The following is a 24,855-nucleotide window of genomic DNA, read 5'->3' on the forward strand; positions in this document are numbered from 1 at the left end:
TCATAAGAAACACAGTACTCAATGTTACCAAAAATAAAGGTACTTTATTTTAGTGAAAATATGCCAAAAGTATCTCAGAGGACATACTCTCTTAGGAGGTAAGTAATATACACAAAATATACACACAAACTAAAATCAGGTAAGGAAAACACTTAGAAAAGTAGTGCAAACACTGTTGTACACAATAGAATGCAATAGGAGAAAATAGGCCTAGGGGCAACACAAACCATATACTCCAAAAATTGGAATGCGAACCACGAATGGGCCCCAGGCCTAGTGTAGTGTGTAGAGGGTCACTGGGAGTGTAAGAAAACACTAAGGTGTACAAAATACCCCACCCCAAGACCCTGAGAAGTAGGAGTAAAGTTATCCTACTATCCCAGAGACAGTAAAGTCGAGATAGGGGATTCTGCAAAGACAAAAACTGACTGCAAAGCACTGAAGACGGATTCCTGGACCTGAGGACCTGCAAAGGAAGGGGACCAAGTCCAAGAGTCACGCAAGTGTCCGGGGGGGGCAGGAGCCCACTAAACCCCGGCTGAAGGTGCAAAAAGGCTGCCTCCGGGTGGAAGAAGCTGAAGATTCGGCAACAACAGAAGGTGCCAGGAACTTCTCATTTGGTCAGATGATGTCCCACGGGGTGCTGGAGGATGCAGAGTTGTTTCCACTCAGAAAGACCGCAAACAAGCCTTGCTAGCTGCAAGAGTCGCAGTTGAGGATTTTGGGTGCTGCCAGGGCCCAGGAAGAACCAGGAGGTCGCTCCTTGGAGGAGACAGAGGGGGCGCTCAGCAACACAGAGAGCCCACGCAGAAGCACCTGAACAGGCGTTCAGAAGATCTGAGCACGGCTGTCGTCTCAGGACAACAAAAGAGGGTCCCACGAAGTCAGAGGTCAACTCAGCGAGTTGAGCAATGTAGGACAAAGTGCTGGGGACCTGGGCTGTGCTGTGCACGAAGGAAGTCTTGCAAAAGTGCACAGAAGCCCTAGCAGCTGCAGTTCAGCCAGTACACAGGATTACTGTCTGGCGTGGGAGGCAAGGACTTACCTCCACCAAATTTGGACAGAAGGGCCACTGGACTGTCGGGGACACTTGGATCCAGCTCCTGTGTTCCAGGGACCACGCTCGTCAAGATGAGAGGGGACCAAGAGGACCGGTGATGCAGAAGTTTGGTGCCTGCGTTGGCAGGGGGAAGATTCAGAGGACCCACAGGAGATTTCTTCTTGGCTTCCAGTGCAGGGTGAAGGCAGACAGCCCTCAGAGCATGCGCCACCAGGAAACAGTCGAGAAAGCCGGCAGGATGAGGCGCTACAATGTTGCTGGTAGTAGTCTTGCTACTTTTTTGCGGTTTTGCAGGCGTCCTGGAGCAGTCAGCGGTCGATCTTTGACAGAAGTCGAAGAGAGAAGTGCAGAGGAACTCTGGTGAACTCTTGCATTCGTTTTCTGATGAGAAACCCACAGGAGAGACCCTAAATAGCCCTCAGAGGAGGATTGGCTACAGAGAGAGGTAAGCACCTATTAGGAGGGGTCTCTGATGTCACGTGCTGGCACTTGTCACTCAGAGGTCTCCATTGTTCCCTCACACCTCTGCATCCAAGATGGCAGAGGTCTGGGACACACTGGAGGGGCTCTGGGCACGTCCCCTTGGGAGGTGCTGGTCAGGGGAGTGGTCACTCCCCTTTCCTTTGTCCAGTTTCGTGCCAGAGCAGGGCTAGGGGGATCCCTGAACCAGTGTAGACTGGCTTATGCAGAGATGGGCACCATCTGTGCCCATCAAAGCATTTCCAGAAGCCAGGAGAGGCTACTCCTCTCAGGCCCTTAACACCTATTTCCAAAGGAAGAAGGTGTAACACCCTCTCTCAGAGGAAATCCTTTGTTCTGCCTTCCTGGGACTAGGCTGCCCAGGCCCCAGGGGGGCAGAAATTTGTCTGAGGGTTGGCGGCAGCAGTAGCTGCAGAGAAAACCCCAGAGAGCTAGTTTGGCAGTACCCGGGCTCTACGCTGGAGCCCTGGGGATGCATGGAATTGTGCCTGCCAATACCAGTATTGGGGCGACAATTCCATGATCCTAGACATGTTACATGGCCATGTTCGGAGTTACCATTGTGACGCTACATATAAGTATTGCCCTATATGAAGTTCACGCGGGTAATGGTGTCCCCGCACTCACAAAGTCCGGGGAATTTGCCCTGAACGATGTGGGGGCACCTTGGCTAGTGCCAGGGTGCCCTCACACTAAGTAACTTTGCACCTAATCTTCACTAAATGAGGATTAGACATACAGGTGACTTATAAGTTACTTAAGTGCAGTGTAAAATGGCTGAGAAATAACATGGACGTTATTTCACTCAGGCTGTAGTGGCAGTCCTGTGTAACAATTGTCTGAGCTCCTTTTGGGTGGCAAAAGAAATGCTGCAGCCCATAGGGATCTCCTGGAACCCCATACAAGGGAATTATAAGGGTGTTCCAGTGTGCCAATCAGAATTGGTAAAATTAGTCACTAGCCTGCAGTGACAATGTTAAAAGCAGAGAGAGCATAAGCTGAGGTTCTGGTTAGCAGAGCCTCAGTGATACAGTTAGGCACCACACAGGGAACACATATAGGGCACACTTTATGAGCACTGGGGTCCTGGCTAGCAGGATCCCAGTGACACAGGCGATAACAAACATACATACAAGTAAAAAAATGGTGGTAACATGCCAGGCAAGATGGTACATTCCTACACTGCCTCTTGAGTGGGTTCTCAGATTTGGCTTGCAAGACTCCAGCGGGGCTCCTCTGCAACCTCTGCTTCGACTTCTGGCCTCAGGAACCGCAACTGGACCCTCCAGGAACCTACAAGCTGCAGATCCATGAGGAAGGCTCTTCTGCAACATTGTATCCAGATTTCCTGCCAGTTTTGCCACATTTCCCCGGCTGTGCATCCTCAGAAGACTGCAACTCTTCAGCCTCCACAAGAAGAGGGAATCTCACTTGGGGTGAAGGCATTACTCCCCTGTAACTACAGGTACCAGGCTGCAACGACGACCCGTTGCGTGGATCTCCCCTCATCGTGAGTGGCGTGGGCCCAGCATCACAGGTGTTGGTCCGTACAGTCTCCCTTGGACCACCCTACCAGCTGTCTCTGGTGTTAAGTCACTTCCACTCCACGCAAGACAGGACCCTGTGCACCGTGTCCTTTGGAGCTGCCAAAGCTCGTTTGCTTAACCTCCAAGGGCAACTTCAGGCAACGTGTAGCTCCAGCCCCCAGCACTCCCTCCTGCAATTCCTGGGCCTCTGCGTGGGCCGACGACGTGGAAACAACTGCTGTGGTGCTGCTTCAGCTACTTCTGTGTCCCTGTCCTCTTGGTGCTTCTTCTGCTCCTATGGGCCTTCTGTGATGTGAAGGGTCCCTTGTGACTCCCCCTCCTGGGTAGAGTCCTCCTGGGCCTTGCTAGCCCCCGGCAGCACTTCTTTTCCTCCAACCACAAATTTGCCTTTTCCAAGGCTTGTTGGTGGAAATTCTTCACCGACACATCCTGCAATGCATCTTCCAGGAACTCTTCTCCAGCTGTTGTGCCGCAGTGCTGACCTGTCTTCCTTCTTCGTCGACAAACTCCAAAAGGTACTTCTGGGTGGGTAGTCTCTCCTACTCCCCCTGGACTCCAGACACTTCGGAACTTGGTCCCCTCTCTCCGCAGGTCTCTATCTTCGTTAATCCACTGCTGGTTCCTTGCAGGCTCTTCTGGGAGTCTTTTTTTTCTTTTCGTCCTTTGGGGAAGTCCAATGTTTTACTCCTGCATTCCTGGTCGCGGGGTACTGCATTGCTTAAACTACAAACAATATGGCAGCAATGATTTGGATTAGCCGCACATCTCTGAAAATATTCAAATATCACTACATGGTGCTCAAACACTATACCACATCTGTTGCCACCATGTGTAAGCTGGAATCAAAAACAAACCAGTTAATATCCAAAATAAGAAAAAATAGTGGAACACTCAAAATCTCTATAAGTCATTCATGTACTAGTCAATAAGACCATCTAGAAAGGGGAATTAGATCAAAGTATAAACAGAAAAAAACGGCATACACAATTAGAAAAAGAACCAGTTGGGTGTTGATGTCATATGTATCGTTGACAACTTTAATAAATTAACTATACTTTCAAAATAAAGTGTTTGTAATGTTCTATTCATGATACCGTAAAAACACATAAAAAGCAATATCAAAATATGAATTATTTCAATACTGCAAAAGGAATTAGTGACAGTTGCTATAAAGATCCGTTTAGTAGCTAAGCCCAAGAGTTCATACTTTGTAAATCTTCAAACATTTAAGGTAATCTTACGCCCATGCAGTGTTATAGCCAAGAGTCCGTTTGACAGTTGGGCCCTGATCTTCAATCTTGAGTCTTCAACCACTCAGCCCATACAATATTTTGCCGACATGTGTTTCGTCCCGTTCTGGGACTTTATCAAGGCAGACAAAATATTGATAACAAAAGAGAATTAAATATTTTATCATATGTCAATTGGTTCAGAAAAATGTCCAATACCCAATTAGTATTTGATAGACTGCCAACCCTACAAATTAACTGTTGATCAAATTTCTTTTGTGCAAAATCATAATGTCAAAGATATGTGATAGTGATTTCCACAGAGAAAGATACAATCCAACACCCAATGATTTAAAAAAATATATATATATATATATATATATATATACGAACAAGAAAACCCATAGTGATCCCATAGTGTATAGAACATGCTTTGCTATTATTAGTATCTAAAAGACTGAAAATCGAAAGCAAAAAGTACCCATAAAGTCCAATATGGTGAGGTTTCTAAATATACCTTATGTTTAATTCCGAATGGACACCAAATTTCCATTTTTGCGGAATTCAACTCTGTCAAATTAATGTTCAACATTATGTAAAGTATCTCGCATTATTTTATTATAACTTTGTATCAACTTACAACACTTATACAAGTCTAGTTGTTTATTGATCGCTTCTCAATAACCTAATTTGACACATTGATGTCCACTATTCTCTCCCTGATGAGTTTCCAAGTTGCAACAGTTTGCAACAATTCCTCAGATCTATCTCATTAATTGTATAGACTAATCCATTTTAAGAGTCTGTTCAAAGAAGGTTACTCCGCTTCGTAACTCTACATTTGCATTATCCTTTTAGTTGTTATTATCTCAAACTATTAACTCTTCCAAAAACATCATCAATGGCATACTTACCTGTATGGTTTCATAGTACTCCCAGCTCCTTTCTACACAAATTACTTACCTAGGTGGGGGGGCCCTGTGTGCACATTCCACTTTCTCAGTATATGGTTTCGGCTACCCCTATGGCAACTATTACTTATTGCTATTTTACTCTGTTTTCTAACCTTTTTATGCCTCTTACTGTTTATGTGTGTGTGTGTGTGCATATGTATGTCTGTATTTACTTACCTCCTATTGGAGAGTTTCCTCTCTAGTATTTTCTGATACTGTATTTCAAAAATAAAGTACCTTTATTTTTGTACAACCAAGTGTTTTCTTTCTTGTGTGTAGGTACTGTGTGACTGTAGTGGTATTGCATGAGCTTTGCATGTCTCCAAGATAGGCCTCGGCTGCTCATCCACAGCTATCTCTAGAGAGCCTGGTTTCTAGACACTGCCTACACTTCGTGGTAAGCAGCATCACTGAAAAAATTATTGAATGTGATCATATTTTCCAGTACCTTGTGCATCCTAATTTTTTCATCAGCTGAAGCCAAGAGCCCAGAAAAATGTAAAAGGTGGAAAGACAATCTCAGGGAGGCCCCCAATAACATGATTAGACAATTGATATGCTCAGGAGGAGTATGAGAAATACAAACCAGAAATGGATGAAATCACAGAACGTTTTGAAGAAGAAAATTGGGGAGTAGTGACAATGAAAAACTGTGAAATATAAAACCTAGTAATAGCTGAGGACGATATAATTTCAAGGAAAATTCCTCTGTTTAGACGTCAGCAAATGGATTATCGGCTATGAAGGATGTATATAGTCTCTCTAAAAACAATGATATGCAAAGAAATAGTCTGTTACCAATGCAACCAAAGATTTTACCCGACCAAGTAGCAACGTTAGACATCAAATCATCTTGCACAGGAGTAGAAACATCAACAACAAGACTAGGAGTAAAATTTTAACAAGTACGAAGAGTTAGCCTGGGATATGTCAATCCACCAGTGTTTTTTTTTTTTTTTTTTTCTTCGGATCACAAGTAACATGTAGCTGAAGCACTCAAGACCTTCGGTTAAAGCTAAATATTTACATGGCTATAACACACCATTGGGAATCTCTTGCTCCCTATAATAATAGCTTTCAGACTTGTCAACCGATATAGTGTCCTTTCTCCCTAAAAAGACACACCAGAATATAACCAGTTCCTCAATATGCAGGGATCAAAGTGTGTAAGGGTAACACATTTATTTGCTTTATACTCCCTGACTCATATTTACCAACACCACAGTTGAAAATATTAGTGAAAAGTACTGAATATTATGAGATAGTGTAATGTGTAGCCACATATCTGAGTGCTTACACCACCAGCAGATACTGTGGGGATGAAAAAAGTCCTGGGAAAAAAGTAGCAGCACTAATAAAAAAACCTTGGGCAATACAAACATTTTCGCTGAATTACTAGCCAATAAAAGATGAAAATACTAAATAAGGCAGAATTCATTCCAGGGAGATAAACGTTACACAATGTGTGCACTATATTAGCCCCATGCCACCAGATAGAACCAGAGATTAGCGCTGTGTTGTCCTTCTAAATGCGCCAAAGGCAATTTACTCCCTAGAATGGACATGCCTCTACACCAGCCATATGGGCATGCTTTCTTCCTCTAGTCATTTAGTATTACCCTCAATACTAGTTCAGCATAGCACTAGGCAGAGAATGCCTCCTGTCATCAATCCTATTTGCCTTAGCCCTCGAACCCATAGCTGGCAAACTAAGGTAACACCATGCACACTTCGCTTTGCACTTTATTGGTAGACCCCTGTTAAGTGCACTCTATGTTGATGTTATGCAGTACATCAGGGAACCCCTTAACAGTTTAAACTCTATACTTAAGGAGATTACCTGATTTACAAGTGTATCAGGACTTACCATAATTAGGGGAAATCAGCATTCTAACTGAGTGTACAAATAGAGTGGAGCTGGAGTTTCTGATGTTTGGGGATGCCACCATCCCCATTCTTTTTCTCGGCCTGGCAGATTACCCCAAAACCTTCTAGGCAGGAGCTGACATGGATGAGATGTTTTATTTTATTTATTTTTGTAAAGTTCCATGAAGATTTGTGAAACTGGCCAAGTTCCTATGGAAACATGGTCCTAACTATAACTACCAATGTTCTAAAAGGTGTTCTTTATTGTTTAGTTTCTTCATGGAACGTTTTGGGGTGATATATTGAGGTGGGGTAGAGATAGGGGAGGTGCCAAATCACAAAATCCCCATGAACTTTCCCATAGACCATGTGAAAGTTGCTGAACGGAATAACACCGAACTTGGCGGGAAGCTAGATGTTGGTCCAGAAGTGTGATTTGGTTTAAATATATTACGTAATTTTTGAGAAAATAAGGTTAAATACATTTGTATTTCTGGATAGTTGGACTTGCAAGAGCCCCGCAAGCGCACAAATCCAAAGAAAATGGAGACATCCATTTCTTTGCAGTGTGATCACTGTAGGAAAGTACCATCTTGCCTGGCATGTTACCCCCATTTTTCACTGTATATATGTTGTTTTAGTTGTATGTGTCACTGGGACCCTGGTAACCCAGGGCCCCAGTGCTCATAAGTGTGCCTGAATGTGTTACCTGTGTAGTGACTAACTGTCTCACTGAGGCTCTGCTAATCAGAACCTCCGTGGTTATGCTCTCTCATTTCTTTCCAAATTGTCACTGACAGGCTAGTGACCATTTTTACCAATTTACATTGGCTTACTGGAACACCCTTATAATTCCCTAGTATATGGTACTGAGGTACCCAGGGTATTGGGGTTCCAGGAGATCCCTATGGGCTGCAGCATTTCTTTTGCCACCCATAGGGAGCTCTGACAATTCTTACACAGGCCTGCCACTGCAGCCTGAGTGAAATAACGTCCACGTTATTTCACAGCCATTTTACACTGCACTTAAGTAACTTATAAGTCACCTATATGTCTAACCTTTACCTGGTAAAGGTTAGGTGCAAAGTTACTTCGTGTGAGGGCACCCTGGCACTAGCCAAGGTGCCCCCACATTGTTCAGAGCCAATTCCCTGAACTTTGTGAGTGCGGGGACACCATTACACGCGTGCACTACATATAGGTCACTACCTATATGTAGCTTCACAATGGTAACTCCGAATATGGCCATGTAACATGTCTATGATCATGGAATTGCCCCCTCTATACCATCCTGGCATAGTTGGCACAATCCCATGATCCCAGTGGTCTGTAACACAGACCCTGGTACTGCCAAACTGCCCTTCCTGGGGTTTCACTGCAGCTGCTGCTGCTGCCAACCCCTCAGACAGGCATCTGCCCCCCTGGGGTCCAGCCAGGCCTGGCCCAGGATGGCAGAACAAAGGACTTCCTCTGAGAGAGGGTGTTACACCCTCTCCCTTTGGAAAATGGTGTGAAGGCAGGGGAGGAGTAGCCTCCCCCAGCCTCTGGAAATGCTTTCTTGGGCACAGATGTGCCCAATTCTGCATAAGCCAGTCTACACCGGTTCAGGGACCCCTTAGCCCCTGCTCTGGCTCGAAACTGGACAAAGGAAAGGGGAGTGACCACTCCCCTGACCTGCACCTCCCCTGGGAGGTGTCCAGAGCTCCTCCAGTGTGCTCCAGACCTCTGCCATCTTGGAAACAGAGGTGCTGCTGGCACACTGGACTGCTCTGAGTGGCCATTGCCACCAGGTGACGTCAGAGACTCCTTCTGATAGGCTCCTTCAGGTGTTAGTAGCCTATCCTCTCTCCTAGGTAGCCAAACCCTCTTTTCTGGCTATTTAGGGTCTCTGTCTCTGGGGAAACTTTAGATAACGAATGCAAGAGCTCATCCGAGTTCCTCTGCATCTCTCTCTTCACCTTCTGATAAGGAATCGACTGCTGACCGCGCTGGAAGCCTGCAAACCTGCAACATAGTTTCAAAGACGACTACTGCAACTCTGTAACGCTGATCCTGCCGCCTTCTCAACTGTTTTCCTGCTTGTGCATGCTGTGGGGGTAGTCTGCCTCCTCTCTGCACCAGAAGCTCCGAAGAAATCTCCCGTGGGTCGACTGAATCTTCCCCCTGCAACCGCAGGCACCAAAAAGCTGCATTACCGGTCCCTTGGGTCTCCTCTCAGCACGACGAGCGAGGTCCCTCGAATCCAGCGACTCTGTCCAAGTGACCCCCACAGTCCAGTGACTCTTCAGTCCAAGTTTGGTGGAGGTAAGTCCTTGCCTCACCTCGCTGGGCTGCATTGCTGGGAACCGCGACTTTTGCAGCTACTCCGGCCCCTGTGCACTTCCGGCGGAAATCCTTTGTGCACAGCCAAGCCTGGGTCCACGGCACTCTAACCTGCATTGCACGACTTTCTAAGTTGGTCTCCGGCGACGTGGGACTCCTTTGTGCGACTTCGGGTGAGCACCGTTTCACGCATCCTCGTAGTGCCTGTTTCTGGCACTTCTCCGGGTGCTACCTGCTGCTGAGAGGGCTCCTTGTCTTGCTCGACGTCCCCTCTCTCTCCTGGTCCAATTTGCGACCTCCTGGTCCCTCCAGGGCCACAGCAGCGTCCAAAAACGCTAACCGCACGATTTGCAGCTAGCAAGGCTTGTTGGCGTTCTTTCGGCGGGAAAACACTTCTGCACGACTCTCCACGGCGAGAGGGATCCGTCCACCAAAGGGGAAGTCTCTAGCCCTTTTCGTTCCTGCAGAAACCTCAGCTTCTTCTGTCCAGTAGAAGCTTCTTTGCACCCGCAGCTGGCATTTCCTGGGCATATGCCCAACTCCGACTTGCTTGTGACTTTTGGACTTGGTCCCCTTATTCCACAGGTACCCTAGATTGGAAATCCACAGTTGTTGCATTGTTGGTTTGTGTCTTTCCTGCATTATTCCTCTAACACAACTTCTTTGTCCTTAGGGGAACTTTAGTGCACTTTGCACTCACTTTTCAGGGTCTTGGGGAGGGTTATTTTTCTAACTCTCACTATTTTCTAATAGTCCCAGCGACCCTCTACAAGGTCACATAGGTTTGGGGTTCATTCGTGGTTCGCATTCCACTTTTGGAGTATATGGTTTGTGTTGCCCCTATCCCTATGTTTCCCCATTGCATCCTATTGTAACTATACATTGTTTGCACTGTTTTCTAAGACTATACTGCATATTTTTTGCTATTGTGTATATATATCTTGTGTATATTTCCTATCCTCTCACTGAGGGTACACTCTAAGATACTTTGGCATATTGTCATAAAAATAAAGTACCTTTATTTTTAGTATAACTGTGTATTGTGTTTTTTTATGATATTGTGCATATGACACTAAGTGGTACTGTAGTAGCTTCACACGTCTCCTAGTTCAGCCTAAGCTGCTCTGCTAAGCTACCATTATCTATCAGCCTAAGCTGCTAGACACCCTATACACTAATAAGGGATAACTGGGCCTGGTGCAAGGTGCAAGTACCCCTTGGTACTCACTACAAGCCAGTCCAGCCTCCTACAATCACTTATCATAAGAAGTCTTTTGGAATTGCCAAAATAAATTTGCATTGACCATAGCTAATATTTTGTTTTGATAGTTGCATCTCGTTACCTAAAATACCCTCCATCCAAACTTGCTTACTTGCTACATTGAAGTATGAGATGCTCCAGTATATCAATTAGTCTGTTTTTCAGCCCTTGTAATTCATGCAGAATGCTATTGTTGTTATTTTGGGAATTATTTCTATTTGTATATTATGGAGAAGCGTGTGATAAAAGGATTTTTTATTTATTTCCGCATGAGAAGTTTTGCTTGCTATTAATTTTTCTTAAAGTTAAGCAAATGGTATTTCCCTTTCAGAGCTTGGCAAAAGATCGGCGAATGAAGCTTCTGAAGCAACAGCATGAAGTGGCTGGTCTTTCCAGTCAGCTGGAACATGTAGTTGATTTCTCTAAATGGGCTGTTTCCAGTGGGAGCAGCACAGCCTTGCTGTACAGCAAACGCTTGGTAAGATCACATTGGATATAGCGCTGTTATGAGTCACTCCTCAGAAACTGGCTGCAATAAAGCTGTTAGTATAGTTAAGCAAATACATTTTTCTTGCAATCTCTAAATTTGATTAAAAAAACAATGTGGTACAGTATTTTGTAGTTTGATAGGCCATATGTGACAAACTCAAAACATTTCATTTGAGTGGTAGTACTCTGGGGAAAATCATTCAGCACTTATTATAAACTTTAATGGTGAAATGCTCACTTCTGCATGATAAGGACATCCTAAATGTGTTTAGAGGAGATTGTAATATATTTTTAAGGCTTTTTCAGTAATTTTTAAAATATTAAAATAATTTCCTCGCAAGTTTGAGGATTGTGTAGTCTTTAGTGGTGGTCACTTAAAGGCGCGTCTTTTATCTCATTTTTGCCAAAGTACTAATAATCTGATTAATGCCAACTCATTAATTTCTGTCAATTAAAAAAAACAAAAACTACCCATCTCATGCCCCATGCATGGTAATGCATGTATGTGTGATACAGTGATTAACGCTCTGTAGGAACCTATGGAAACAGGTTCCTGTCTGCGACTGAGGTCCACTCTAGTGCACCTGGTCCAAGTACAGTCTGACTCAGATAATATACTCCCACTACTGCAGAACCATCTTCAGAAGCTGTATGTTGTTGGTTCTGCTTCTGACCAGAGTTTGCCACCACCTGGAGATGACAGGGGTGGTAGTTGAAATGATTTGCCCCTATATTATGATGATTTATGCTTGCACTTGCAGGAGACCAGTGGGTTTGATACTTAACTTGACACAGAGTTAATTTTGTCCCTCAGAACCCCAACGGAAGAGAGTGCGTCCTTTGCTGTTGTAATTAGACAAGCAGATGAAGGCCTGGACATAAACTGCCTTCTATTGAAGTCAAGACAAATGTCCTTACAGGTTTGCACCCTGGAACAGCCTTGCCTGAGCCCTTCTATTCAAAGAGGTCCTAACTGACACCCTTATGAGCAATTCATCTAAGCCTTGCTCTTGCCCACCAGTGGACAGGCAGGTAGCCAGATGCCACTGACTGCCACCCGGCGATCCTGGTTTTCCTACACAGCTCCGTACTCCTAAGAGTTTCATGTCCAGGTTTCCACCAGCAAAATGAATCCTAATGCATTGCCCACTAACACAACCACCCCCTCAAAACGAGGAATCTTAATTGTAGGAAGTTGGCTCTGTATATACTGTATCAAAATGAGATATAGTGTGCACAGAGTCCAGATGTTCCCCAGAAGCTTAACAGAGGCTAACTTCGATAATATGAATGCTCTCTTTTGTAGTAGTGTGATGGAGCAGTTAGGCTTCTCAAGAGGGTAGTGCAAAGCATTTGTTGTACACACAGAGACAATAGAAGTATCACAAACCCAATGACTTAACTCCAGACCAAAGGTTTTTATGTAGTAAAAATAGATTTTCTTTATTTTTAGAACCATAAGATTCAAGTTGCAGGTAAGTACCTTAAAAGTTTTGTATTTCACACAGGTATCAACAGGACTTTGAAATAGGTAAGTAATACAGTTTATGAGGTATTGGCAATAATCCGGTTTAAAAATGGACACTGTGCAATTTTCAGAAACAGTTCCTGGGAGGAAGACAAGTGTGGTCGGTTTACAGGTAAGTACTACACTTGAAGTTTCAGTCTCCGTGTTTTAGGAAGTCCACCGATTAGGGTTCAGATTAACCCCAAACACCTACCACCAGCAACACGAGGCCGGCCTGGTGCAGTGTCTCTTTAGGCGTCGACTAGCTTAGTCCAGAGCTTCACGGTCGGGGGGGGGGGGGGGTCCTCGGGATTCTGGCGTCGTGGAGGAGTGTAGAGATCAACCCAGGGTGGGCACTTGCTCGTGATTGCCTGGGGACCCTCTCTTGCTGGGTGGACCACCTGGACATGGGCCGTGGGCATCGGGTGCACAGAGGTCAGGACTCACGCATCCGGTGTGAGGTGGGAGTTCTTGGTTGTAGGTTTTTCTTAGACAGTGGCGCAGTCCTCTGGAGTTCTTGGTCCTGTTGAGTGCAGGAAAGTCCTCTGGAGCTTGACAGAGGTCGCTGGTCCTGCTGGACTTTTCGCTGTTCTTTTGCAGGTTCTTTGAAGCAGGAGACAGGCCGGTAGGGCTGGTGCCAAAGCAGTTGTCGTTGTCTTTCTTCTCTCCTGGGGGTGTCAGCTAAGCAGTCCTTCTTCTTGTAGTTCGCCAGGCATCTGGTGAGCTGGGTTCAGGGAGGCCCTTAAAACCTAGAGTTAGGGGCTTTTTAGGGGTCAGAGGGCAGTAGCCAATGGCTACTGTCCCTGAGGGTGGCTACACCCTCCTTGGGCCCACTCCCTTTGTGGAGGGGGCACAAACCTAAACCTATTGGTCACTGTCCTCCAAACCAAGATGGAGGATTCTGCAGGTAGGAGGCTCTGGACACCTTAGGGGTGGTACTGGCTGGGGTGGTCCCTCCTCTCTGTGTTCTCATTTTTCCCATCCGGACTTGCCATCACAATTGGGGCTTTTTTTTGGGGGGGTGGGGGTGCTACTTTGAGGCTCACCACCAGGTATTACAGTTCCTGTAGGGGGGAGGGCATCTCAAAGATGCCCTCTGTGTGTATTTTTCAATAAATCCCACACTGGCATCAGCGTGAATTTATTGTGCCGAAACGTTTGGTAACAAACTTCCCCAGGATTCAGTGAGCCCACTATGGAGCTGTAGAATTCTTAATGACAAACTTCCGGACCATATACTCAGTATGGCTACACTGCACTTACAATGCCTAAGAATGGACTTAGTCACTGTAGGGGCATATTGTTCATGCAGCTATGCCCTTTCCTGTGGTATAGTGCACCCTGCCATAGGGCTGTAAGGCCTGCTAGCGGGGTGACTTTACCTATGCCACAGGCAGTGGTTTGTGGGCATGGCACCCTGAGAGGGGTGCCATGTCGGCCTTCTTTTTCTCCCCCCAGCACACACGAGCTGCAAGGCAGTGTGTATGTGCTTGGTGAGGGATCTCCTAGGTTGGCATAATACATGCTGCAGCCCTTAGAGACCTTCCCTGGTCACAGGGCCTTTGGTACCATGGGTACCTTTTACAAGGGACTTAACTGTGTGCCAGGGTTGTGCCAGTTGTTGAAACAAAGGTACAGTTGTAGGGAAAGAACACCAGTGCTTGGCCGTGGTTAGCAGGGTCCAACACACTTTCAATCAAGTTGGCATCAACACTAGGCAAAAAGTGTGTGTGTGTGTGGGGGGGGGGGGGGGGGGTAAACATTCCAACATTGGCACTTTCCTACATTAATGGAAACAAATGTTCTATTTCAGGGAAATCCTATCAGTAGTCATAAGAAATGGATAGTACTGCCAATGTGTGAGGATCTCAGAGCACTTTTAAAATATATACATGTATGCATAACAAACTTTGTACCAATAATATCTTACATATGTCTGCAGCATAAAGAAAGTTTAAAATGGCCAGATTACTTTGAATTTTTATTTCAAAAAGAAACTAATTGCATGGAAAAGTATCATTAATAAAAAAAAATCTTTCACAACCTTTTAGAAGGAAAGAAATGAGACATTGTTAGCAAATAGGCTTTGTGCCTTTTAAGAACCTTGCAGTATCCCCTGTATCCTTTCATGCTTCACAAGTGACAGCTAGGTCACTTAATTTTTCTGACTCCTGGAGGTAAGTCCTGGGGCACAGACCTCTGCCCTTTTGGCTAAAAACTTTGGAAAATCTTTCCAAAATCTCTCCTTTGGACAGTCATTCAACATTTTTCAGCCCCTAGAGTCTGGGTAGACCTTTATTATCTTACTTTCGTGTCAAAAATGCCTTACTTGTGTGAAGTGTCAGATTCTCACTCTGTATTGGTTGATGTCAATTCACCTTCCTGAGGCTTAGTCACTGTTAGACGTTTTTAAGCAAACTGTGAATGAGACAGAGAAGATCAGACTGTGTAGCCTCCATACAGCTGGTGGCTCATCAAGAGGCCTTGAGGAAGTTTAGTCTTCTTTGAAAGTGCCCTCTTCCCGCTCCATGTACTCCAGCTCCATGTACTTTTGCAGAAGAAGATCCAGAGAGAGAGAAGAGGGAGACATCAAAGTAAGAGTAAAGGCTCATGATCAGCATCCAAGTAGAAAGTAGAGGACATAATAGCTGCCAGTATGCTTGCCGTCAACAGATATGCAGTCAAGACACCACATGATGTCAAAGAATCTTTGACATTTGCCATTGAAGCATACGTCGGCATCAGAGTAGACATCAACAGTCTACTGCCTATCGTCACTGAAACCAACCACAAAGCCACCATCGATGTTGAAAGAAAAACATTTGATGTTGATGCAAAAGACAGTCTTCACCAGCAAATTCACCCACCCACTGCCGATTGTAGACCTCCTCCTACTTCAAGGGCCAGATCCCATTCGACTTTGAATATATTGACACACTGGTGCCAAAGTTTTTAACACAGACCTGTGCCAAATTACTTACCATCAAGGGTCACACCTGACATTCAGATCTCAAGCACTCCATCTTGTAGGAGTTCTGCACTGCATCACTTTTCTTCAGGCACACCGCTTCCTACTACTCCTACAGGTCCTCTAATAAACCCACATCTCACTACTTCGCCACATAGGTCTCTACAGAGATCTGGAAGTCCATTACGTTATGGTTCAAGATCAAGTTACAGAGTAGAACTTCAAAAAACAGATCTACTTCCAGACAATTGAGAATATCAAGCTAATGGTCCACATCTTGGAACAGATGATGTTCTGATGGATACAACAACCTGTGGATTCCTCACCTTATGAATTCCCCAATGCTGCAGCATTCGACAGAAACTTTATTCCCAGCTTTTCACGTTGACGAGGATGTCACAATTGCACGGCTCCGCACGCGACTCCGTCTGACGTCATCGTGGCAATAAGAGGTCCTCGCCGGCGTACTGACGTTGTTTCCCTTTTTTCCGTGCCTTCAAAGCTAACAGTTTTTCATAGCTCTTGAAAAGCTGCTGTTTCGAAGGTGTCTTGTTGTACTTGTTACAATTTCTTCCCCTAAGAAATCAGGTTTTAAGCCTTGTCATGAGTTTGGGGGTCGTATGTCAGTCACGGACCCTCATGAAGACTCTTTGTGGTGTCTGAGTTCGGGCCACGACGTGGAAGGGTGGGTATCTAGCCAAAGGATGAATCCAAAGGTGGTAAAGGAAAAAGAGGCTAAGCTTTCCTTAGCAAAAGCGAAGAAAGGACACAAGGGTCATCGGAAGTCCAAGACCAGGGACTCTTCATCTCATAAATCATCGATTCTGGACTCCTTTCTTCTAGAGATCGGTCTTGATCTCCTTCGAGATGACGTTGTACAGCGTGGGAGGTCAGTCCCACTGTTACTTCCCAACCTCAGAGTCCTCAAGCTTCTCTGGCACCATCACTGATCGAGGTGGTAGAGTCCCCGGCGAGTCCTCCAACTCACTTCTCACCTGTGTTGGTTCAGGAGCCAGTGGCAAAGGTTTTGGATCCAACCCAAGTGCCTCAAGAAGAACAGAGGTTTCCTGCCTTCCTGACTCCGTGAGCGGATCCTGCGGCTTTTCTAAATGCTATGTTCAGCATTTTTAATAAAGCTGTGGCCCCTGCTGGTGCACCGGCTGGTCCTCTGGGTCTGTTAGCATTCTCATTGGGTTCGCCAACTCCATACAAATCAGCTCCGTTTGTGCCTTGCTGTCAGGCTAAGGGTGTTGGATCGGCACCTATGATGCCTCAAAGAATGCCGCCGCCGCCAATGGAGTAAATACTTGTGCCGTATGGGTCCAGATCAGGGCTGAGTGTAACTCCATCTCATATGCCACGTCCATCTGTCTTGAAGTCGACGTCGGCTAACTCTCTCTCTTGACGCCGAGAGTGGAGGCCAGACTGAGATCAAGGAGGAGATCAAGAATACCAGCAATAGTTACTGGAGGGAGGAGAGGTTACTGAGCCTTTGGGAGAGTTTCAGGGTCTAGACTCGGCTAGTGGACTGTATACCTCCCCTGAGTGGGATCTTTCATCTCCGGGTGAATTTACAGAAGAGGCAGCATCCTATCACTCTGTCATAAAGAAGGCAGTGGAAATTTTGGCGCTTCCTTTGCCATCTTTGGAAGTAAAAGCAGACATTTTGACAGAGGTATTACATCCTTCCTCCACTTCAGTGGAGCCCCTGCTCCCTTTCAGTGATGCTCTTACTGAACCTATTTTGGACATTTGGAGGAAGCCTATTATGTATGTCTCCAGTGGTGTCCAGAACAGTAGCAAGGAGGTACAGGGTTGCTCCTGGGGATCAAGGATTCTTATCCCAACATCCGACTCCAGAGAGCTTGGTGGTCCAGGCTTCTTGTTCTGCTGGTTCTGCACCTGGCTCCTTTCCTGCTACTCCATCGAACAGGGAGTCCCAAGAGAATGGAGCAAGCAGTCAAAAAGACTTTCTTCTCTTGTAGTACGGCCCTTAAGTCCGTAAATGCTACCTGTGTGCTGCGTAGATATGTTCATGCCCTGATACATGGCTAGAGCTGTGGTGCCTAACTTGCCTCAGGACTTTCAGGGGCAGTTTGAGCTCCTTTTGGACACCCAAGCTGCGACCAAGCAGATCATCCCGTCTGGTCTGGATACAGCGGACTCAGTAGGCAGGGCAATGGGTACGTCGGTGGCCACCAGGAGACATGCGTGGCTAAGGTGTTCTGGGTTTTCAACAGACGTCCAAACAACTTTATTTGACCTCCTGTTTGATGGCGAAAAGTTGTTTGCGTCCAAGGCGGACTCTGCTTTAGAACGTTTCAAAGACAGCAGGGCCACTGTGAGATCATTAGTGCTACAGGCTTCTGCATCTACTCCCTTCAGATCCTTGCAGAGATTTTGGGGCTTTGGCCGTGGATCCGCTTATCGTGGAAGGCCTCAGTGGGGGAGTATTGTCGAACATTTAGAAGAGTGACACTTGATAACAGACAAATGGATTTTGAATATTATTCAGAATGGATATTCTCTTCACTTCAGGTCTCCTCCTCCTTCAGTTCCACCATCCAAATCGCCGGCATATCAGAAAGACCTACTGCAAAAGAAAGTAAACAATTTATTGTAGAAGCATGCTGTGGAGGCGGTTCCTCATCACCAGAAAGGATTGTGAATTTATTCCTGATGTTTTATTGTGCTACAAAAGGACCAAAAGGAAGAAATCGTATCCATTCTCTATCTTCAAATACATAAAGAAAAAAAAAATATATATATCTGAATGTTTGCATTAGACCAGATCTGTCATCAACTGCACCAAGGAGACTGGATGTGTTCAATAGACCAGTGGCGGCCGGCAGCTTTGGGAGGGAGGGAGGGGGGGGGGGAGGGCCACACACACACACACACACACACACACACACACACACACTCACACTCACACTCACACTCACACTCACACTCACACTCACTAACACTCATTCTTTCACTCACGCACGCACATCTGTTAACATTCGTACCATTCAAACATGCACGCACTCACCAAACATTCAATTTGAAACATCACACACACACACACACACACACACACTCACACACTTTTACCTTCGGCCTCCAGGTCCCAGGAGGGTTGGGACCTTTGGTCAGCCAATGACGGAAGGCAGCAGTCCCAGCCTCGTCACAGAGTGGGATGGGGTCAATGAGACTGCTGACCCCACTCTGTGACGAAGTATCACTGATTGAACCTCGCCCTGGGCACTAAAGGCCTTAAACTGAAGCGCCCAGGGAGAGTGTCAATTGGTGACGCTTTCCTCGTCACCAAGGGGAGGGCCACGAAGCACCTTTGCTGGGCCGAGGAGGTCACGCCCATAGGAGCTGTGATCTCCCCAGCCCAGCACAATTCAGCTCAGGCAGCCAGGAGTCTGCGCAGATCGCGCATGTCTGCTCCTGGCTGCCTGAGCTGAACAGGGAGAGTGTCTGTCAGGCTGACCTTTGTTCAGCCTGACAGACACTCTTCATGCAGGGCATTAGGTGGGGGGCGTGGACCCTCCACCCTAAAGGACGGGCCGCCACTGCAATAAATAGACTTACAAGATGCCTACTTTCATAGTCCAACAATAGCGAAACATTGAAAATGTCTTAAATTCATACTAGGCTTTCCATTTTACCAATACAAGGCCCAACCTTTTGGACTAAAATCAGCTCTTCAAACACTTGCAAAATATATGGCCTTCGTCGCAGCCCATCTACGGAAACAATTTTTTTTTGTCTATCCTTACTTGGATGACTAGCTAATAAAAAGTATATGGGCAAAGGCGACAAACCTTTCCAGTCTTGCCTCAAAACACTAACCAACCTAACTCTTTGATTAAGCCCCTGAATGTTTACAGCCTACCCAGTTCACAAGGTAAAATACCTTGGAGCAATACTGGATACCCAGTCCACAAAGCCTATCCTTCGGAGGAAAGGTTATCATCAATGAGTCACAATTTCTTGTATACTAATCATCCAGCGTCGTGGTCAATCGCATCTTTACTGGGATCAGTAGCTTCCTGCATCTCTCTAGTTCCACATGCAAGACTTCACATGAGGCCTTTGCAACAATGTTTGGAAGATCAGTGGAATCAGTTCTCGAACCACTGGGAAAATTGACTGTCTCAGAGTATGCAATCCAATCCATTCCATGGGGGAAAAACTGAGGAACATATTAGTAGGAACACCATTCCATCAGGATCTGCCAGTTCAGACATTGGTCACATGTGCCTCTCTTCCGGGATTGGGTGCGCATATGGGACACTTGCAAACCCAAAGGGTATGGTCGGACAAACAAAAGACTTATCATATCAGTCTTCTCGAATTCAGAGCTATTTATCGGGCCCTGAAGTTTTTCCTTCCATCAGCAACAAACTCCCTTCTTGTCAGACTAACAATACAACAATAATGCATTACCTGAACAAGCAAGAAGGAACTTGCTCTTGATCCCTATCTCTCAGAGCTCAGGCCAAATGGAAATACTTAATAGTCAGGAACTTAACAATAACTGCTTTTCATCTTCCGGGTGTAGGAGGCTGGCCTGGCTTATAGTGAATACCTTGTGGTACTTACACCTTGTGCCAGGTCCAGTTATCCCTTATTAGTAGAATAGAGGTGTTTCTAGCAGCTTAGGATGTTAGAGGTAGCTATGGCAAAGCAGCTTAGGCTGAACTAGAAGACATGCAAAGCTCCTACTATACCACTTATATCATATAGCACAATATCATAAGAGAACACAATACTCAGTACTTTATTTTAGTGACAATATGCCAAAAGTATCTCAGAGGATACCCTCACTTAGGAGGTAAGTAATATACACAAATTACATGTACACAAACCCAAAATAGGTAAGTAACAGTAAGAAAAGTAGTGCAAACAATGTAGAATCACAATAGGATGCACCAGGTAGACATAGGTCTAGGGGCAACACAAACCATATACTCCAAAAGTGGAATGCGAATCACAAATGGACCCCAGGCCTATGGGAGGTTGTAGAGGGTCGCTGGGACTGTAAGAAAACAGTCAGGGTGCCCAAGATACCCCACCCCAAGACCCTGAAAAGTAGGAGTAAAGTTACCCTACTACCCCAGAAAGACACAATAGCCGTGATAGGGGATTCTGCAAGAACCACAAGGACCAGCAAAACACTGAAGACGGATTCCTGGACCTGAGACCTGTAAAGGAAGGGGACCTAGTCCAAGAGTCCCGAAAGTGTCCGGGGGGGGGGCAGGAGCCCACTAAACCCCGGATGAAGGTGCAAAAGGGCTGCCTCCGGGTGGAAGAAGCTGAAGATTCTGCAACAACGAAAAGGGCTAGGTACTTCTCCTGTGGAAGGAAGATGTCCCATGGCGTGCTGGAGGTTGCAGAAGTGTTTCCAGGCAGAAATACTACAAACAAGCCTTGCTAGCTGCAAGAGTTGCAGTTGCGGATTTTGGGTGCTGCTGGGGACCAGGAAGGACCAGGATGTTGCCTCTTGGAGGAGGAGACAGAGGGGGCACTCAGCAACTCAGAGAGCCCCCGAAGAAGCAGGGAGCACCCGCAGAAGTACCGGAACAGGCACTTAGAAGATCTGAGGACAACTGTCGACTCAGAGTCACAAAGGAGGGTCCCACGACGTCGGATTTCAACTTGGTGAGTTGGGCAATGCAGGACGGAGTGCTAGGGACCCTGGCTAGGCTGTGCACAAAGGAAGTACTGGAAAAGTGTACAGAAGCCAGAGTAGCTGCAAATCAGTCAGTACACAGGTTTGCTGTCTGGCGTGGGGAGGCAAAGACTTTCCTCCACCAAATTTGGACAGAAGGGCCACTGGACTGTGGGAGACACTTGGACCCAGCTCCTGTGTTCCAGTGACAACGCTCTTCAGGATGAGAGGGGACCCAGAGGACCGGTGATGTAGTCTTTTGATGCCTGCGTTGGCAGGGGGAAGATTCCGTCGACCCACAGGATATTTCTTCTTGGCTTCCAGTGCAGGGTGAAGGCAGACAGCCCTCAGAGCATGCACCACCAGGAAATAGTCGAGAAAGCCGGCAGGATGAGGCGCTACAATGTTACTGGTAGTCGTCTTGCTACTTTGTTGTGGTTTTGCAGACGTCTTGGAGCAGTCAATGGTCGATCCTTGGCAGAAGTCGAAGAGGGAAGTGAAGAGGAACTCTGGTGAGCTCTTGCATTCGTTATCTGAGGAATAGCCCAGATCAGAGACCCTAAATAGCCAGAAAAGGAGGTTTGGCTACTAAGAAAGGAGGCTTGGCTACTGAAAGAGGTACGCACCTATCAGGAGGGGTCTCTGACGTCACCTGCTGGCACTGGCCACTCAGAGCAGTCCATTGTGCCCCAACACCTCTGAATCCAAGATGACAGAGGTCTGGGACACACTGGAGGAGCTCTGGGCACCTTCCCCTGGGAGGTACTGGTCAGGGGAGTGGTCACTCTCCTTTACTTTGTCCAGTTTCGCGCCAGAGCAGGGCTGGGGGGATCCCTGAACCAGTGTAGACTGGCCTATGCAGAGATGGGCACCATCTGTGCCCATCACCTATTTCCAAAGGGAGAGGGTGTAACGCCCTCTCTCAGAGGAAATCCTTTGTTCTGCCTTCCTGGGACTGGGCTGCCCAGACCCAGGGGGGCAGAAACCTGTCTGAGGGGTTGGTGGCAGCAGCAGCTGCAGTGGAAACCCTGGAAAGGCAGTTTGGCAGTACCCGGGTTCTGTGCTAGAGAACAGGGGGTGCATGGAATTTTCACCCCAATACCAGAATGGTATTGATGTGACAATTCCATGATCCTAGACATGTTTTATGGCCATGTTCGGAGTTACCATTGTGACGCTACACATAGGTAGTGACCTATGTGTAGTGCATGCGTCTGATGGTGTCCCCGCACTCACAAAGTTTGGGGAGTTTGCCCTGAACAATGTGGGGGCTCCTTGGCTAGTGCCAGGGTGCCCACACACTAAGGGCCATATGTACGAACACATTTTCCCATAGGCACAGAATGGGTAAAACCGTTTGCTACATCTGGCCCTAAGTAACTTGCCACCTAACCTTCACCAAGTGAGTGTTAGACATATAGGTGACTTATAAGTTACTTATGTGCAGTGAAAAATGGCTGTGAAATAACGTGGACGTTATTTCACTCAGGCTGCAGTGGCAGTCCTGCGTAAGAATTGTCTGAGCTCCCTATGGGTGGTAAAAGAAATGCTGCAGCCCATAGGGATCTCCTGGAACCCCAATACCCTGGGTACCTAGGTACCATATACAAGGGAATTATAAGGGTGTTCCAATGTGCCAATGAGAATTGGTGAAGATAGTCACTAGCCTGCAGTGACAATTGTGAAAAGCAGAGAGAGCATAAACACTGAGGTTCTGGTTAGCAGACAGCTGTCTTAAGTTCCTTTCTTTCCGTCTCTTCAGACCCGCTGCTCCTTCTTGATCTTGAAGACCTACCCTTTTGTCAAGAATTGTACCAGCATACCATTGAAAATATCATCCCCTGAGACAGCACGTTTCAAACCGTGTAGGGACAGTCACAAATAATGACAGATCTTCATGAAGTGAGTCTGTGGTGCCTGGGGTCAGCGTACGACTCTAGGGCCAGTGACAGCTGTGCCTTAATAAATATGAGGGCCACACGGAACCGCAAGGCCAAACTTATTGTCGCCAAATGACTCCACTCAGTGACCGGTCAGTGTTGAAAGGACAGTCTTAGTCCAGCAACAGATTATCATCGCAGTTGAAATCTTTGGGTAAGTCCTAGTAAAAGCATAAGAGAGGGCACCACTCTTAAGCACCAGAGAGGGCCTGAGAGTGTCAACTTGCCTTCTGTTCTCGCTTTCAGTCACCTTTGGAGCAGATTCTGGTTCTAGTCCCAGCAAACACTTGGGTCTGTCTGCGGATTTGACGCAAGTAGGGTGCCTTCAGAGAAGGCATGCTGCACATTTTTGGCAGTTTACCGGTTCACTCTGATGTGCCTTTGGGTCCCAAGGATCAGCATGCACCACCAGTCAGACGTCTTCCGACGGTCCACCCTCTGCACTATGTATGCCCCTTGAACCTGCATCAGATTTAGCACAGGCTCCTTTGCAAACTTCAGTTCTTACACCATCCCCTGCGCCGATCCTCTTTCCATAGGCTCCGGCCAGAGGAGAATATAATGGCCAACTCCAATTAGAATTCACAACGACCTCTACTGAGGCCACACCCGCCTCAGACTGCCACACAGCCATCAGATAATCCTTCTGATTTTGACACTTTAACCTTACCACGCTGTAGGGTCCAAGTTTTCACAATCTTCTCAGCACTGACTCTGACAATGACAGTTATGATGAAGGTGATGATTATGTTCCACAGTATTATAAGGAAAACTGGTATGAAGATCTCCTAGATGGCAGTGGTCTCCAGATACTGGCCTGGTAGCTCCACCTGTTCCTGCTATATAAGAAAGTGCCTCCCTCACAGTAGTTATGTAAAGGGTGGCAGAAGTATTTTGACCGACAGCTCCCCACTATGGAGGTAAAACTAATTTTTTGACTGAGGTACCTTCAGCCAGATCAGCCCCCTTCAGAGCCTTTTATGCTGTTTAATGAGGCCGCTCCTGGATACCCTTTTGGCCACTTGAGCAGAACCATGTTTAGGTCCACCTGTTAATAGGCAGGTTGCCTGCCGCTGTTGCCCTGCTCCAGGTGACCCGGCCTTTCTTATACAACACCTGAAGCCAGAGGTTGGTGGTACAGGTGTCTACTAGCAAAGTCAATCCCAGCACCTGCTCTACCGCTCTTCCTGGTTGTGAATTTTAAACTGATAGACGTTTGGCAAGTGTATTTTCTCCTCTACCAGCTTTGCTCTCAGGTAAGTGTCGATAACTTGTATTCTAGGCTGCTACTCCCGTTCCCTTTCCTTCACAGTGGCACACTTTTTCCAGCTGAACTTGAGGACCTTTAAGTGTCTCGTTCTCAGGCTATTCAGAATGGGTGCAATGTAGCACAATTTGTAAAATGTTTTTGCTTGAGCATGCCAGACTACCTAGATCGATCAATGGACACTAGTATGGGACTTCGGCCCCAAACCTGGGTGAGGTCTGCAGGCTTCTCCAGTGATGTCCAAGCATACCTGATGGCCATGCCATTTGGAGGCTCTCCACACTTTGAGGTTTTTCTGCCC

The 24,855-nt window shown here is 46.5% G+C and overlaps 1 protein-coding gene across 1 annotated transcript in view; it reads left to right on the forward strand.

Annotated features, from left to right (window-relative positions):
• Positions 1-24,855, forward strand: part of TRIM24 (tripartite motif containing 24) — a 659,378-nt gene that overhangs the window by 132,037 nt on the left and 502,486 nt on the right. The window contains exon 7 of the mRNA XM_069227983.1: positions 11,050-11,196. Within this exon, the coding sequence (XP_069084084.1) occupies positions 11,050-11,196 (147 nt within the window). The remainder of the gene's footprint in view (positions 1-11,049; positions 11,197-24,855) is intronic.

The sequence above is a fragment of the Pleurodeles waltl genome, chromosome 4_1, assembly GCF_031143425.1.
Source record: "Pleurodeles waltl isolate 20211129_DDA chromosome 4_1, aPleWal1.hap1.20221129, whole genome shotgun sequence".
NCBI lineage: Eukaryota > Metazoa > Chordata > Amphibia > Caudata > Salamandridae > Pleurodeles > Pleurodeles waltl.